At 42.5% G+C, this 14,891-nt stretch overlaps 1 protein-coding gene across 1 annotated transcript in view; it reads left to right on the top strand.

Annotated features, from left to right (window-relative positions):
• The first annotated feature begins 4,279 nt into the window (after positions 1-4,279).
• The window catches only part of PARP8 (poly(ADP-ribose) polymerase family member 8), a 123,803-nt gene continuing 113,191 nt past the window's right edge, over positions 4,280-14,891 (top strand). Inside the window, exons 1-2 of the mRNA XM_085043262.1 lie at positions 4,280-4,447; positions 5,199-5,253. Coding sequence (XP_084899388.1) covers positions 4,357-4,447; positions 5,199-5,253 — 146 coding nt within the window. The 5' untranslated portion in view covers positions 4,280-4,356. The remainder of the gene's footprint in view (positions 4,448-5,198; positions 5,254-14,891) is intronic.

Genomic DNA, 14,891 nt, shown 5'->3' with positions numbered 1-14,891 from the left:
CATCTTTGTCACGCTCCACTGGACCTGCTCCAGGAGTTCCAAGTCTCTCTCACACTGGAGAGCCCAGAACTGGGCACAGCTCTCCAGATGTGCCTCACCAGATGTGCTGAGCAGAGGAGCAGCATCAGCTCCCTGACCTGCTGGCATTGTTCTTCAGTGATGCACCCCAGGATCCTATAGGCCTTCTTGGCCACAAGGACACACTGCTGGCTCATTGACGGCTTGCTTTAGAAATTACCATGTCATTTTAAAGAAGCTTACTAGAAGGGTAGCCTTGTGTTTTATGCCTTAAGAGGAATGATATTGATCTGTTAAATGTCCTACCTCCCAGAGCGCACTGTCTACAGACACCACGGAGTTTCACTCTACTGGTGACTGGCACATAGTCCTGCACCTTGGAGAAAAAGTAGAGGTTTGGTTTGGTTTGGTTTGGTTTGGTTTGATTTGGTTTGGTTTGGTATGGTTTGGTTTGGTTTGGTTTGGTATGGTTTGGTTTGGTTTGGTTTGGTTTGTACTAGAGCTTTATTTGAAACATATAAAAGTGGAGAAAGATTTTTGTTGCTCTTTTGGGGTGTTGATGGCCATTTAGTGGTTTAGAGTGGTTTGGATCATTTTCCTAACCTCTGCCCTTTTGAATGCTCTCCCACACTAGCGATATTAGACAGATGCCATATACCATTGACCTAAATTCTTTATATTGCCTACAATGGCAAGCTTGCAAGTTTTTCTTTTAGTTTTTCTTAAGACTTCCAGTGTGTGTTTATATGTCACACGAGCATGTTTAGAAAAATATATAAAGAAGAGAGTTTGGGAGAGAACAGGGTGTCCTGATGCTTACTGAAGTATTTCTACCAGCTTTACTAATACGTGGGAAGAGGGGTTATTTCTGGCTTAAAATGAAAGAAATCTGCTTAGTCTAAAAGAGGCAGAACCCATTTCTGTGCAGAAATTGTCTGACCTATGCATTTCCTCTCAGTCACTGTTCACACATTACTCAAACACATTCACTGGGTTGTTTCTCTTTCATTTTCCCCCTTATATTTTGTGCTAGTCTTCTCACATAACTTTTCTATTCATGTACCTCCATTAATTTAATTTCTTTTTACCTCATTTACATGTCTGTAAATACTTCCAGGTTTCCAGGAGAACAAACATAAAAGTTATTTGTGTTCCTTTTTTATTTAATTGGAGTAATCAGTTCAGTAGAATGTAACTGAGCTGAGCTGAACTTGGGAGAAAACTAGAAAAGACATGAACCACTTTTCAAGACTGAAGAGCAACTGGAAAGACATATACTGAATTCCCTTGAGCCATGACCATTATTTTCAAGACCAACTGTCCAATTGTTAATGAAATTACTTATAAAGCTCTCAAGAAAGTTTCTTCACAGCTCTGTGTCTCTACTCCAGCCAAAACCAGCACAGGGGGTACATCCCCTGTACAGGGTACAGCATGCATACAGATATCTCTGCAATAACATTTAGGGTACCTGGATGTCAGCAGCTTGTCAATCTTTACAAATTTAGTGATCAATTCTGTGGATTCACCTTGACTTACTAGCATCTTATCCTCAGTATTTTAATAAAATGACCTCAAGGCATGATTGACCTTTTCCTCACTGACATCAGCAATTCCTGCCATAACTGTAGTGAAGTCACCAGGTAAATCAAGGGCCAAGTTGACTAAGAAACGAGGAATTGAGGAGCCACTTACAGTAAATAAAAATTAATAGAATAAATAACCAACTGTATTTGCAGACTTCTTGTTCAATTGAGTTGATGCTGTGAAGCCAACCATATTAACTTTCTTGAACATGGTGTTTTTATTTTGTGGATGACTCTTCAATTCACTGTTACCAAGCCTGTGAAAACAATCTGAGGCTTAAAAAGGCAGTCAAGAATTGTGCTAATTGACATGACACTGAGAAGAACCCTGTGGTTAGAATAAGCTGTAAGCAGAATTGTCAGAATAAATATCCTGCAACTGGATAATAACCTCCCCCTTTCCTGATCCACCTGGGAGGGATAACAGAGACCTTTCACTACAAGGTTCAGGACCAAAACCCCACCAGAATAAATCAAGTTCTGATTAAATCTTCTAACTGTGATTAAGGGGAAGGCAATAAACATGGCTGTTGATATTCTGGCTTGAATAGTTAGAAAAACACCTCAAGAAAAGCATCACTTCTTAGCCAAGGTTGCATCACTTGACAGAATGACAGTGTTTTACCATATTATACTATTTCTCTGACTACAGTGACAATTTCTGTATGCCTAGGAAAAGTCTTGCTGAGTAGAATCATAGAACCATAGAATAGTTTGACTTAGAAGGGACCTTGAAGATCATCTAGTTCCAAGCCTCCTGCCATGGGTTCCAGTACAACTTCCTCATATATATCTCCTGCTGAAAAGCATAAGCCAGGTGATCCCTATTACCAAAGCAGAATGGGAAAGATACAAGCTTTTATGGTAAAAAATATATTCCTAACCATATGCAAGTTTTACCCAAGGACAAACTAGCATGAGAAGAAATCTTGTACAGTTTCCACCCTGAAAATTCATCTGGAAGTCTCCCTTCAAAAATAAATTATTTTCTTAAGAGGTAGAAAGTCGTATTACGTGATGGATTTTAAGTTCCCTTCTGTTCCCTCCTACGGATAGGAAAAAATATGGAGTTCTCTAATCTTTCATAAAAATACTGTGTTTGTCTTCCGTGTTTGAAATCAATAATACGTGATTAATACAGACTTGCTAAATGAAAAAAAAATAACCACCCACTAGAATGACTGAGCTCAAGAATGAATAATACATAGGAGCTGTTTAGAGCTGGGTGAATACATAAAAACTGAATTTTGTGAATATTCCTTCAAGGTTATAATCAAATCTGTTTCTATTACCTTCAGACCGGGTTTTATTAATATAAGCATTGCACTTGGATGAAAAAATAACTGGTTTTGTGGACTTGATGATTCCTTCCAAGTTATATTACGGTCATTACTTGTTCTGGACTAGAGCCCCAAGCCTGTAGCCTGGCTGAGTGCCGACTGCTAGGCACTGGACTGCCCAAGCCTTCTCCCGAAGCCTTGAGGTCTGACAGACAATTTTGCTGGAGAACGAGGGGCGAGGAACGCGATTAACACCACAGTGGTCACAGAGAGGCTTTAAATCCTCCTGTTACTGTTTCCACGGGCACGCTCACCCGTCGACAGGTCGGAGGCGGAGGCTGGCAGGGGATGGCACTCGGCCAAGGGTGGGCTGCCGGGCTGTCCTGCCCGGGACCGGCGGGCACAGCCCCGCCCGCGGTGCCGGCCAGGAACGCAGCCGCCGCGGAAGAGGCGCATCCCCAGCAGCACAGCAGCCCCAGCGCTCCCGGGAAGGGCGGCACGGGACGGCATTCCCGCAGGGGCCGAACGGGAGCGGGCCCCGCGCCCCCGCCGCCTGCAGCCGCCCCTCTCCCCAGCCCTGCCGCCGCCGGCCTTGCGCAACACGGCGCTGCCCGCTTCCTCCCCGGTGCGGCCGGGGAGCCGCCCCGCCACCCGGAGCACTCGCTCTTGGCATTTCTCCGTCGCTCGGCAGGCGGCGGCAGCCTGTGCCCGCGGCCCGGGCGGGCGGAGGCGAGCGCCGGCGGCGGGGCCGGGACCATCGCGTCCGCCGCCGCCTCCCGGGCCGCCCGCGCGGCTCTGTGCATCCGCCTCTTCCTCCCCCCGCGCCGCCTCCGCCGGGGGAGCCGGCGGGGGCCGTACGTGCCGGGCCGGGAGCGAGGGGAGGGTCTGCGGCTCGGCGTCGCTGCAGCAAGCGCCGGCCCCGCCGCGCCGCCAGGGACCGGGTGCGGGTGCCGCCGCCGGCTCTCCGCGCTGTGCTGCTGCTGCGCGGCGATCGCCGCTGCTGGCGGGAGGGGCAGGGATGTGAGCGGCAGCGGCCGGGTCGCCTTGGCCCCCCCCGCCCTTTTTTTTTTTCCTTTTTTTTTTTCTTTTCCTTTTTTTTTTTCTTTTCCTCTCGCCTCCAAAAAAAGACCAAACCAGCCAACCAACCCCAAAAACCCAGAGGGCGTGGGGGGGTGGGGGGATCCCGTGTCGCCGCCGCCACCCTCCGCTGGATCCATTGTGAGGAAATTGCCATTCGCCGGCAGCGGCTGCACATCTGGGCGGGCGCATCTGGGCAAACAACATCGGCTCCCGCCGCCTTCTTCCAACGTCCTCCAACCGGCCGAACGGATCCCTCCGGGCCGCTGGAGAGGCTCCTGCTCGCCAGCTCCGGGGTCCTTCTTTCGGGCTGAATCTTAAAAAAATCCTGGCAGCGCGGGGGGTGGGGTGGGGTGGAAATAAAGGCTGCTATTTTTTCCCCTGGGATTTATTTCATGGGGATGTGTTCAAGACAAGAGAGGATTCAGAAGGATATTGACGTTGTGATCCAAAAGTGCAAGGCGGAGAAGGACTGCCTGTTTGCAGGTGAGTTTGTCCCCGGGCGCCAGGTTGGCGGCGCGGAGGCTCCCGTCGCCGTCGCCGCGCCCGCCCCGGACCGCGCTGCCGCCGTGCCCGTGCCCTTCGCCGCCGTTCCCGGCCGCGGGGCCGCTCTCACACCCCGTCTTCCTCCTCTCCTTCCGAGGGCATGTGAGGGCAGAGGAGACCGGGCGCCGGCCGGGAAAGGGGCGGGCGGGGTGGGGGGGCGGCATCCCGAGGCGGGGAGCGCGGCGGTGTCCGCACGCAGCCCCGGGAGGGTTGGGTCCGAGCCCGAGCCCGAGCCCGAGCCGGGCGCTGCCCGCGGCCGAGCGCAGCACGGGGGCTTTCCGCTAGCGGCTGTTCCCCGGGCGGCCGGGCTCCGCCGCCCTCGGCGCCTGCCCTGCTCGGCGGCCCCAGGCCGGTGGCACATCAGCCGCAGACGGGCCCTGTCGGTGCGAGCAGCCCGTGCCGCCCTCCCCCGGGGATGCGCGGTGCCGGCGCGGTGCCGGTCGCGATGAGCCGTCGCAGGAGCGCGGCTGTCGGCTGCCTGTTGCCGTTTGTGACAATGGAATTCCCTGCTGTTGCCATAGCACCGGGCACTTGTTGCGAGGGGCTTGGGGGAGATGCTGCCTTTCCTCTGGTTCATCCCGGCTCCCCCTCCACCGCCCCCGTGTCGGGAGCTGAATGCTGGTCCGTAAAACCTCGGCTACTTCAGCCAAAATAAAGACAAGTTGTAATAAAGCAGCTCTTTGTCTTTCAGATTTCAGGTACTCAGACTCCACCTTTACCTTCACCTATATTGGAGGCTCCAAAAGGTACTTTTTTTACAGTAATGACTCCCTTCGTTTCCTGCTGTCAGTAAAATGTAGTGGCTTAATAAATGTAGTGGCAGGTTTTTTTGTTTCCTTACCTTTTGCAAGAAGGGTGATTAAATCATCGGCCTTCATGCAAAAGTAAACCGAGGAAGAAGTGTGGAAGGAGGTGATCAGAGAGGTGATCTAGTCGTCAGAGGCTCCTTCCTCAGAGTCCTCCTCTGTGAAGCTTCACTCTCTTTGGGTTTTTTTCTCAATTTATGTAGAGATGTAGAATTCCTGCTGTATGTAAACCTAACAGAACCATTGCAAAGGCATCAGTATATGATGTAAAGTTACTTCATGTTAAAAAACAGGAAAAAGTTAAGATTGTAATAACAAATAGGCCAAATTTCACAGCAGCAGCTTACTTCCATGCATGAGAGCCATATTTGGTCCCATGGCAGATGTAAGGCTGTCTGCAGTTGACCAAATTAAATTCCTGAGACATTAAATGAAATGTCAGTATAACTTAGAAGGCTGAAAAATGTTCTGTTGAATGTAAGTTTAAATATTATTTCTAAGCGGATCCAAGCTTGTGGTTATGAACTGGATTGTACACATACACATTTTCAGAATATATTTCAGCATTTGTTATGCCTGTTGGTTTTCAAAAGGAAATATCTGTAGAAACTTGAGCACATTCTTTTCCTTTCCCTGATTGTTGGTTATCATTTACTTCATAAGGTGTTAAAAGTAAATGCTACATTGGTCTCTTTCAGCTGGATTTTTAAAATTAGATAAAGCAAGAAGTTTTGTGTTTAGTTTTTGGTTGTTTTTTTTTTTTTTTTTAATAATTCAGTTTGTCTCGTGTCTTTGTCAATTATTTTTGTTTCCCAAGGTACATAATGTTAAAGTACTGCATTCTTTTTTATCCCTTGCAAATGAAACTGCCAGTGCAGGCAGCACTCCCACAGCCATCAATGCTCCCTCTGTGCACACTTTGGGATCTGGCTGTAGGACCACACTCCCAGATGGTCCCCAGGCTCCAGGATTGCTCAGAAAAATGTTTTCCCACCTCAATACCCCACCACTTCCTCCTAAAGGAAAGGACATTTCTACTTCATTTTCAGTGAAGTAGAATTGTTCACCCAGTAGCTCAGAACCAATGGATTTTTAGATTGCTTGTAGTATAGTTTTGCCTTTAATATTTGCATATATGTTTTGGTTAGGTGTGGTTTTAACAGATGATTTCAAAAGGATTGATACTGAAACACAGGTCTCACATGACATAAGCACCTTAGCATAGGTATGAGTTAACAAAAACTGGAAGTGTGACTGCTGCGTTTAACTGTAATCACTTTCACAAGCAGGGGCCTAGCCTTGGTGGGCTAAGGTGATAAGAAGGGAGAGGTATATTAACTGCTGCCCTTAACTATAGCTGCTTCTGCAAGCAGGGAATTAGCCCGGGTGGGCTAAGGTGATAAGAAGGGAGAGGCATGTTATCAGTTGTAAGAGGCTAGAAAAATGCAAAGTCATAAGTTTTGTTTTAATAGATAGAAAATAGAAGAATGTAATCAATAAAGTACAGTTACAGAGAAACATAGTTCCAGTTAGGCAAATGTGATGAATATGTTCAACAGGAACTATCTACCGTATTTGTAACCCTAAGATAAAGAAACCACAAATTACATAAGACCCCAACCCTTAAAATTGTGACTTTTAGATAAGCAAACAAACAAGGGCGGATCCCAGAACTGAAAAGTATAAAAGCCTGTGTAAAATGAACAACAGTCAGACACATACACGGAGGTGCAAACCCCTGTGTGTTCTCTGGACATCAATAAAGGTGTGCTTTACTTTACAGCACCTGCTGTGGAGTAGATTCCTTTGAATCAATGCAGTAAAAACTATCTGACAGAGATACTGTTCATCATATAACTGAAATGATTGAATTTGAAAGTTACTTTAGGCTGTTCTCTAAACGAAATACCACAGCAAGAAAACAGGAAGTGAAACCTGTCTATTGTTTCCATTTTCCGAGCTGAACAAAGTAAAAAGCCTAAGGGCATAACTGATGGCAAACAAACTGGTTTATCATTGTTGAAACAAAGTGTTGGCACTTGCTCAATGACAAACGGAAGAGGGCCTTACATTCCCCAGCCTTGAATTTTAACAGGGGTCAGCATTCGCTTAGGAAGTGGTTGTCTGGAAACCAGTCTCAGGACCTTGATGGTTCAGACACAATTGGGAAACAATCCTAGTGCCTACAGAAATCAGTGAAAGTGGGTTGTTACTCAGAGCACACTCAAATTTCACTTTCCTTTTCACATTTTAAGGACATTTATAAAGCGTCCTTTTTGGTCAGGGTTTTGCTTTCCCTGCATTCCCTGCTTGTTTGTATTGTGATTTAGGAAGTTGTTTTGCAGTATTCTTGGTGTACAGTGGTGTACTGAATGGCAGGCTTATGGCAGTAGGCTCTCCTATAAAGTGTGTAAAGTGAAAACTATCAGCAAAATTTCAGCTTCTTACATCAAGGGTGTGTGAGTGGTTTCTTAGAGAAGGTTCTTGTGGAGCAGCAGCACTGGGCAGCAATGGGCAGGTCTCCAGTGAAGGGTCAACAGCAGTGACTTGTATATGGTAATAGTTTAGGAAAGCACAAGCTCATCCTAGGACCTTCTTTTTGGCCTCTGCATATGAGTTTTTTCTTGTTTACACTGCTGCAGCTGTGCACCTCCTGAGTGGTAACACCAATTTTTTTATTATTGCACTCAGGAATTGTTCCTACATGTTCCTACACGTTCCTAATGGTCAAAGGACTCATCCCCAACGGGCCTTGTCCAGTTACTTCAGTTACTCAGCCCCAGTGACTTGTTTCTCCAACCTACAGGAACGCAAGCATTAGAGTAATGGGCAAAGAAGTGGGTGTTCATTGAACAGGTGTTCAAACTGAAAAAAGACTTGAATGGATACCAGAAGAAATGGTGTCTAAGGGAGATTATAGTACATTAGGACTCATTAGCCATGCCTGTAACTAAGTATTTTTCATGCTTTGTTTCCTTCAGACTTTTTTTTTAATGTCAGTGTGCAGCACAGTCTTGGGTTAGCCGTAGTGGTTACAAGGAAGTGCAGAAGCCCTTCAAATAAGGCAGCCTGTTTGAGAAGCAGGATTCTTTCACAAGTGAGAATACTAGCAAGTTAAACATTTCTCTGGGTTTTCCTCAGCATGTTGTAGTTGCCTCTAGTGCGCATTATGTCCATTTATGAGTAATCTTCATTTATAAACCCAGAGCGACATTCGCAGTACATCAGGGTAAGTTTATGGAAGTCAGTGCACCAGTATTATTTCAGTTATTATGAGGACCCAAGGTTTATTTGTGGTTTTTTTGCCTTCAAACTGTTCAAGTTTATCTGTGTGAGATTTTTCTTCTGGGGATCCGCTTCTCGGACTTTATATGATTTTCCCCTTGTTGCTTGGATTGATTGCACAACCTCTTCCTGCATGAGTACTTTTGGAATATTAAGATAGTACATAAACATGCTGCAGATCCGTCCAAATACGTAGGCATGGTCCAGAGGACATTTATTATTACTTCTGTGGAGTTAACTTGAATTCCCATAGTAAAGTAGTAGTAGTTCAGATAATCCTTTTAGACTGTATTTCACTGCACTTTTTTTTCTTCTTAGTGCATTGTGTTCGTACTTCCAGATTATTAGATCTGTTTGTCACTGCAGAGATGTGACCTGTTTTGGGAAGGTTGTAATCAGAAATTTATTAGTGAAAGGACATCTTTGTGCATTTTCTGGGCAGTAAATAGAGTGCAGATTGTTTATCAGTATAATAATTTTTAATTTCATTGTCAGAAAGCAATAGGTAGGTTGACTTCTTGTGAAAAGAGGCATTCAGTCAGGTGCTGTGACTGCGCAAGATTTACTCTTCTTTAACTATATCTAGAAGAAAATTTTAAAAATTACTAGATTTTTAAATATTTTTTATTTCTGCAGGATCTAAAACTATATTAAATTGTGAACATGCTGAGTTCTCCATTTTAAAAGGATTTCTAGTTTCCTTTTTGTGCCCCTGTATGAAACACTGCTCCTCCAGAAACCATGCAGAGTGTACAGATCTGCTGATCTGTCATCTTTCAAATAAAAATGCGTGATGCCCTGAAGTTGTTTTCACTTTATATGTCATTTGACATGCTTTACATAGAAACAGTGCTTGGTTGTCCTGAAAAAAGATGTTTTCTCTTTTTAGTATTTTTCCCACCCTGCTTTTTTTTTTTCCCCTGAGGCTAAACAAGGACATCATACGAGTCCTGAAATACCTCTTCATTCAAATACATTCTTAATTCTCATTGGCAGTGAAGGACAATGACAATAAGGTTGTACGTGAGAACAAATAGTGAGATCTAATACTGCATCATATTGTAAATAAACTAGGTAACACCTGAACATACAGATTAATTTTGCCAGCAAAGTTCGCATTTCCTATTCACACAGTGGATGATGTATGTTCTGCCTTCTGTAGTTCAGCACAATGATTATAGCAGTGGCAGTTCTGAAAAAGTGAGGAAATTTTGGTCTGCAGTATTTGTTTATTTTTGCTAAGAATAATGTCAGTTTATTACCTTACATGGTTTTGATTTTGAATATTTGGCATTTTGTGTTTTATTCAGGAGACTGTTGTAGTATCAGAAGTTTGCATGTAAAATGATGAGTTAATTTCCATCTCGCTGAAGTAATGAAGCATTTCACAGATAGGGAACTGTGCCGCTGAAAGAGTGACTAAATTGCTTGTAACTTTTTAGCTAGAGATGAAAACTGCTCTCTGACGTTCTAGCACATTATGTCCACCAGGTGTTTGAACCACTTGACAATAAATAGATGTACATAACCTTTTTCTCTCCTTTTGTGGCATGTTCTATTGCTGCTTCTGTCGATTTATAAAACTGCCTGCGTGAGAGATTCCATTTGGTGAAGAGTTTTGAAATTCTGGTGTAACTCTGATAATACTGACTTTTTTAGTGCAAAAAAATGTAAAGAAAAATATGTTTGGGATAAACCATATGTGTCTTAATCTTGTTCAATTTATGTAATCTTGTTCAATTTCTGTAAAATGTAGGAAAAAAAGGGAACACTGAAAAAGTTTTTAAACTAAAACATGTAATTGTGTCCGTCATAAAACACCAAAATGTAGCACTACTGTTTTCTTTTTCTTTTTTTAACGTTTTATTTCCAAAATCTAGTTTAAGATTCTAGTTTAAGACCAGAATCTTTTGGCTTGGACTCAGCTCATCTGTCAGGTTCATTACATGGCAGTGTGCTTACTGGTATGCAAAGATGGGGAAGGGAAGGCTGGACTGTTCCTTTTGGAAACAGTGGTCACTTATGTAAGATGAAAGTCTTTGTGAAAGTATGACTTATGAAGATGGGAACATGATTTTAATGGAATCCATTGCCCTGAATGCTCTTAGTTTAGATGTAATAAGTTTTATGCAGAGCCTACGAAGGGATGGTGCAAGTACAGTTCATTTCCTGGTGTTGATAATTCTGTGTAACTTTGTGTTCAGGTTGTTAAGTAGGTAATTACATTCCTAAAATCTACTGGTAGAGTAAGAGAAGCTTGAAAACTAGATAGACAGCTTGTACCTAGAAGTCTGTTTATTGCTATTTCAAAATACCTGGAAGTTTCTACATCTTTCAATTTTAACTTTTCTATCAAATATGACTTAACATTTTTTGCTGTTACTACACCACATCCTACACCGTTTCCATGAGAGAGAAGTTTGTGGTATGTGATGGGAATCTAATTTAGATGTAACATGGAAATAATTGAGAATTAATTTCTTCACTAAAGATTCTGTAGATGAAATAGTGTTGCAAACAGCCTTGGGTACTTCAATAAAACAGTTTTGGGTCAGGTGTTACTAAAGTTTCAGTTTTAAAATCTCTCTAAGACAATCATTTTCCATTCTATGAACTTTTATTAATGTACCTTCATTCTAAATTTATACTAACTTCTGATATTGTCTGTGTGCAGTATGTACATGAAATCTACCCATACATTCCTTTAGATAGTTTTTTGATAAATACTGCAAGAAATTCAGTAGGTGTGATTAAACAAATTATCCTAAAAAGAGATCTGGTAGAATGCAATAGTAAAAAAGTGCATCATTAAGTGCAATGTCAAGGGCTGTGAAAAGCAAAATAACCACCATTCTACTCACGATATTACTGAGCTTGCCTGATTTTGCTGGGTTTGTGTCTGACAGCTCCTTCTTGCCTTGCTGTTAAAAAGCCTGAAATTAACTCAGTTCCCTTCATTACATCATGTAAAAACCATACCCTTCAGGGAGAGCATGTGGAGATTTTGTACAGGTCTGGTGAAGTGAGTTGTTGTCCCTCTTTCAGCTGCCCACTGTACTGATACCAGGAAGAGCTACTTAAAATTGTGAATGTCTTCCTTTCAGTGAGACAAGTGGGGTTTTAGGCATTTAAGTTAATGGTCTAGTTTTCAGAAGAGTCAAACTGCCACACCACATAGCAATCTTGTTATTAACGTGGGTTGTTTAGTACTTTTTAAAAGCATCCAAATTTTTTTGCATGTGTTTTTGTCATGCAGATGTATGCAGTTTTTTGAATGGTTTCTCAGCACTGATTTGGGAAGAGTGCTTGAATGTCTTTACAGAAAACAATTTCGGTAACTTCTTCTTTCTCTGCTTTCATCACATGTTTTAACATGTTAGTACCTAAAAATAAACCTGTAGGCTGTCACTGTTAAAAGTGTTAATGTGGTAAGACAAATAAATTTGAAAGCAGAGTTCACTCTGCCAACATTAATTTAGATCACTTTTCTCTATATTGGGACTAATGCCATTTCTGGCTTTTCCTGTAAGTCTCTACTAATTTGCCATATTTTTCATTGCTTATAAATAAAGTGGTGAAGATACCTGTTGGCGTATTTTTTCCCATGGATTACTTACTGTGTAGAATATGAATTCTTGTTTGAGTCAGAGTTTAACCACTTCCAAGTCAAAATAGTTTCAGCACCAAGAGTGAAAGTACATTTAATCTTGGTTCACTTTAAATTAAAGCTAAGAAAGGGATGAAATGTGAGTAAATCCAAAAAAAAACAACCTCCAATGTATAATTCTGCTTCGGCATTAAATAAATCCTATGAAGGAGGACAGTTTGTGTCCTCCTTGCTACAGGAGTTGAAGATTTTTTCAGATATTTCATGCAGTATGCCTCATCTGAGGAAAAGGAACTCCTTTTAAGAACAGAAATTTGACTCACAAGGATACATCTACTGTCCCATGCAGCAGTAGCTAGAAAATCATGTTGAAAGAAGAGAGACCGAACAACAGAATTAACATTTCCTTCCCCTGACAGCCTTCTGCAGGCTCACACAAGATAGCATCCATCCAACTTCTATGGGAGGAAGAGCAAGAAAGAGTCTTGCCTAGGAAAAGGGGGGAATTGTTGCTTTTATGAGTGAGAGTTCTCTTGAGAGGACCCATTATCTCCTGGGAGCTTTGTATTAGAAATGCTCTTCCCCTACTGCAAGGGCATCCAAGCAAGTCATACAAGGCAGAGGGCAGAAACCAGCCTTCGTTCAGTGTTGGGGAGAAGCACCTTTCTGTAGCTTGCTTGAAGGCAGAGGACCTGTGTGAGCCTTGCTTGTCTTCTGTCTGCCATAGAAGATGGTGGCATATCCTGGCAATTAGGATGGAGCTGAACTGCTTGTTCCAAGGGAGAGGTCTATAATGCTCAGTGGGAGCCTGTCTGGAGCCAGGAATTAAGGGCAAAGAGGAAGATCAAAAAAACCAGCTCACCCTCCAGATGTTTCCTTCCAGCCTCGAGGCATTGGTCAGAAATACAAGAGGCAACAGCATGTCACCTGGATAATTAAATGTCCTGTTTGCCAAAACAGAGTGCAAAAAATGGTCACATACCATTTGTAGAAAGTAGTATATAATTAAAGGATAAGTTCCTTTCAATGCATTTTGTCTTGTGCAGGTTGCCATCTTCAAATCTTGCTGATTTAAATAAGTGTTCCATTTTAAGTTTCTAGATAAGAATTTTTTGTAGTAAGAGCCAAGCTAGAAGACAGGATTACTTTGCACCATTAAGCTATCATGTTTCTACCCAAAAGGGTGTAAGGTGTCTGTCACGGACATTGCTTATTCTCAAGTAGAAAAAACGGGCTATGGATTGGACATAGTATTCCAGGTCATTAGCTTTTCTGCAAATTATCTATTTTGTGTATGTGTGCGTAATCACTCATTCTTGCTTATTGTTCGTCCTTAATGTTAAAGAATTCAGCTTTGACAGGGAGTTCTCACTCCAGAATAATCACACATACAGTAAAATATGAAAATAATCAGGGTGCTCTTCTGTCAATCTGGAGTTGATAAAGGTGTTAAAAGCAGGAAGCATTTCATTGTAGTAAAAGTATCTGTTGGTAGTCAACTTCTTGATCCGATTTACAGCTCTGTAAGTCTAGAGTACTACTGATGTGATGGGGCTCACTTGTGTCTGCAGTGATACTGCTGAATATTGATTTCATGCTGACTACTCATAATGAATGGCAGTTTGAGTGATTTTTTTCATGAGTGGGGGGGATTGTGAACACCAGAGAGCTGCTTTCTGCTGTCTTAGCAGATGTACTCTCATTTTTGAGAACTTCTGTGGATGGTTGAAGAGCTGCAGTCTATCCAGGGAAAAAACCTCTGTTGCATGCATTCTTACTAGGTTGTTGATGCTGCTGAGGGCACAGACAGATGGCCAGTTGTCAGACTCATGCTCCTCTTCTGTCTTTTTAGCCTTAGCATCTGAAAACCTGGTTGTCACAGAGTCCTCTTTTAAGAATGTAATTTGTTGGGCCACCTGAAAAGCCTCTTTACCTGTCACTCAGTCAGAATCAGTATCAAATCTTAAGCTGAGTCTGAAAATGGTTCCAGATCTTTTTGTTGGTATAACCCATTACTTGAAAGCAAAATGATGATTTCTTCTCAAGGACTATTCAGTGAAAAAAAACTAAAAGGATAATAATTGATTTTGTCTACATTTAAACTGTTAAATCTGGTCATTCCAATATATCTTTGTGCAAAACAGTATAAACATAGGAAAGAAAAGGTATTACAGTATTTCAGACCAAAAAATGTGACCGTCAAGTTTTAAAAACTTCTGGAAAGCACACTTGATTTATGCCTTAGTGCAGCAATTATGTGGACACCACTGGCAGCCCTCCCTTACAGAAAGGAAATTATATAAAGTAGTTTACTGGTTTAATACAGTTCTATGAATATTACATGAACTCTTTCATACATGGCTGTAGCTCTAGTAGAGTTACAGCTGGAAACTGAATATGTTAATTCTGTTCTTCTAAGAAGGTACAACGTTAAAGTATTATTTTGCTGTAAAGACTTTTAACCATCCTGTAGAACAAAACTTGTTACCCTTGGTGTGAAATTTCAATAGTAGGATTTTGTAGGCTTGTGTTGAAAAAAGACTACTGTTTTATCAGTGGGTGACCAGAATGGTGGAATTTAATATGTTTTTAGTGGCAACAAGAGGTAGATAACCTCTGCAAGAATCTCCTTGGGCACACACTAGTTTTTTAACTCAGATCAACAGAATAAGTTTAAATAAGTTTA

This window comes from Lichenostomus cassidix, chromosome Z (genome assembly GCF_008360975.1).
Source record: "Lichenostomus cassidix isolate B80296 chromosome Z, HeHo_3.0, whole genome shotgun sequence".
Lineage (NCBI taxonomy): Eukaryota > Metazoa > Chordata > Aves > Passeriformes > Meliphagidae > Lichenostomus > Lichenostomus cassidix.
Note: the sequence above shows the minus strand (reverse complement) of the source record. Positions and strands in the feature narration are given on the sequence as shown.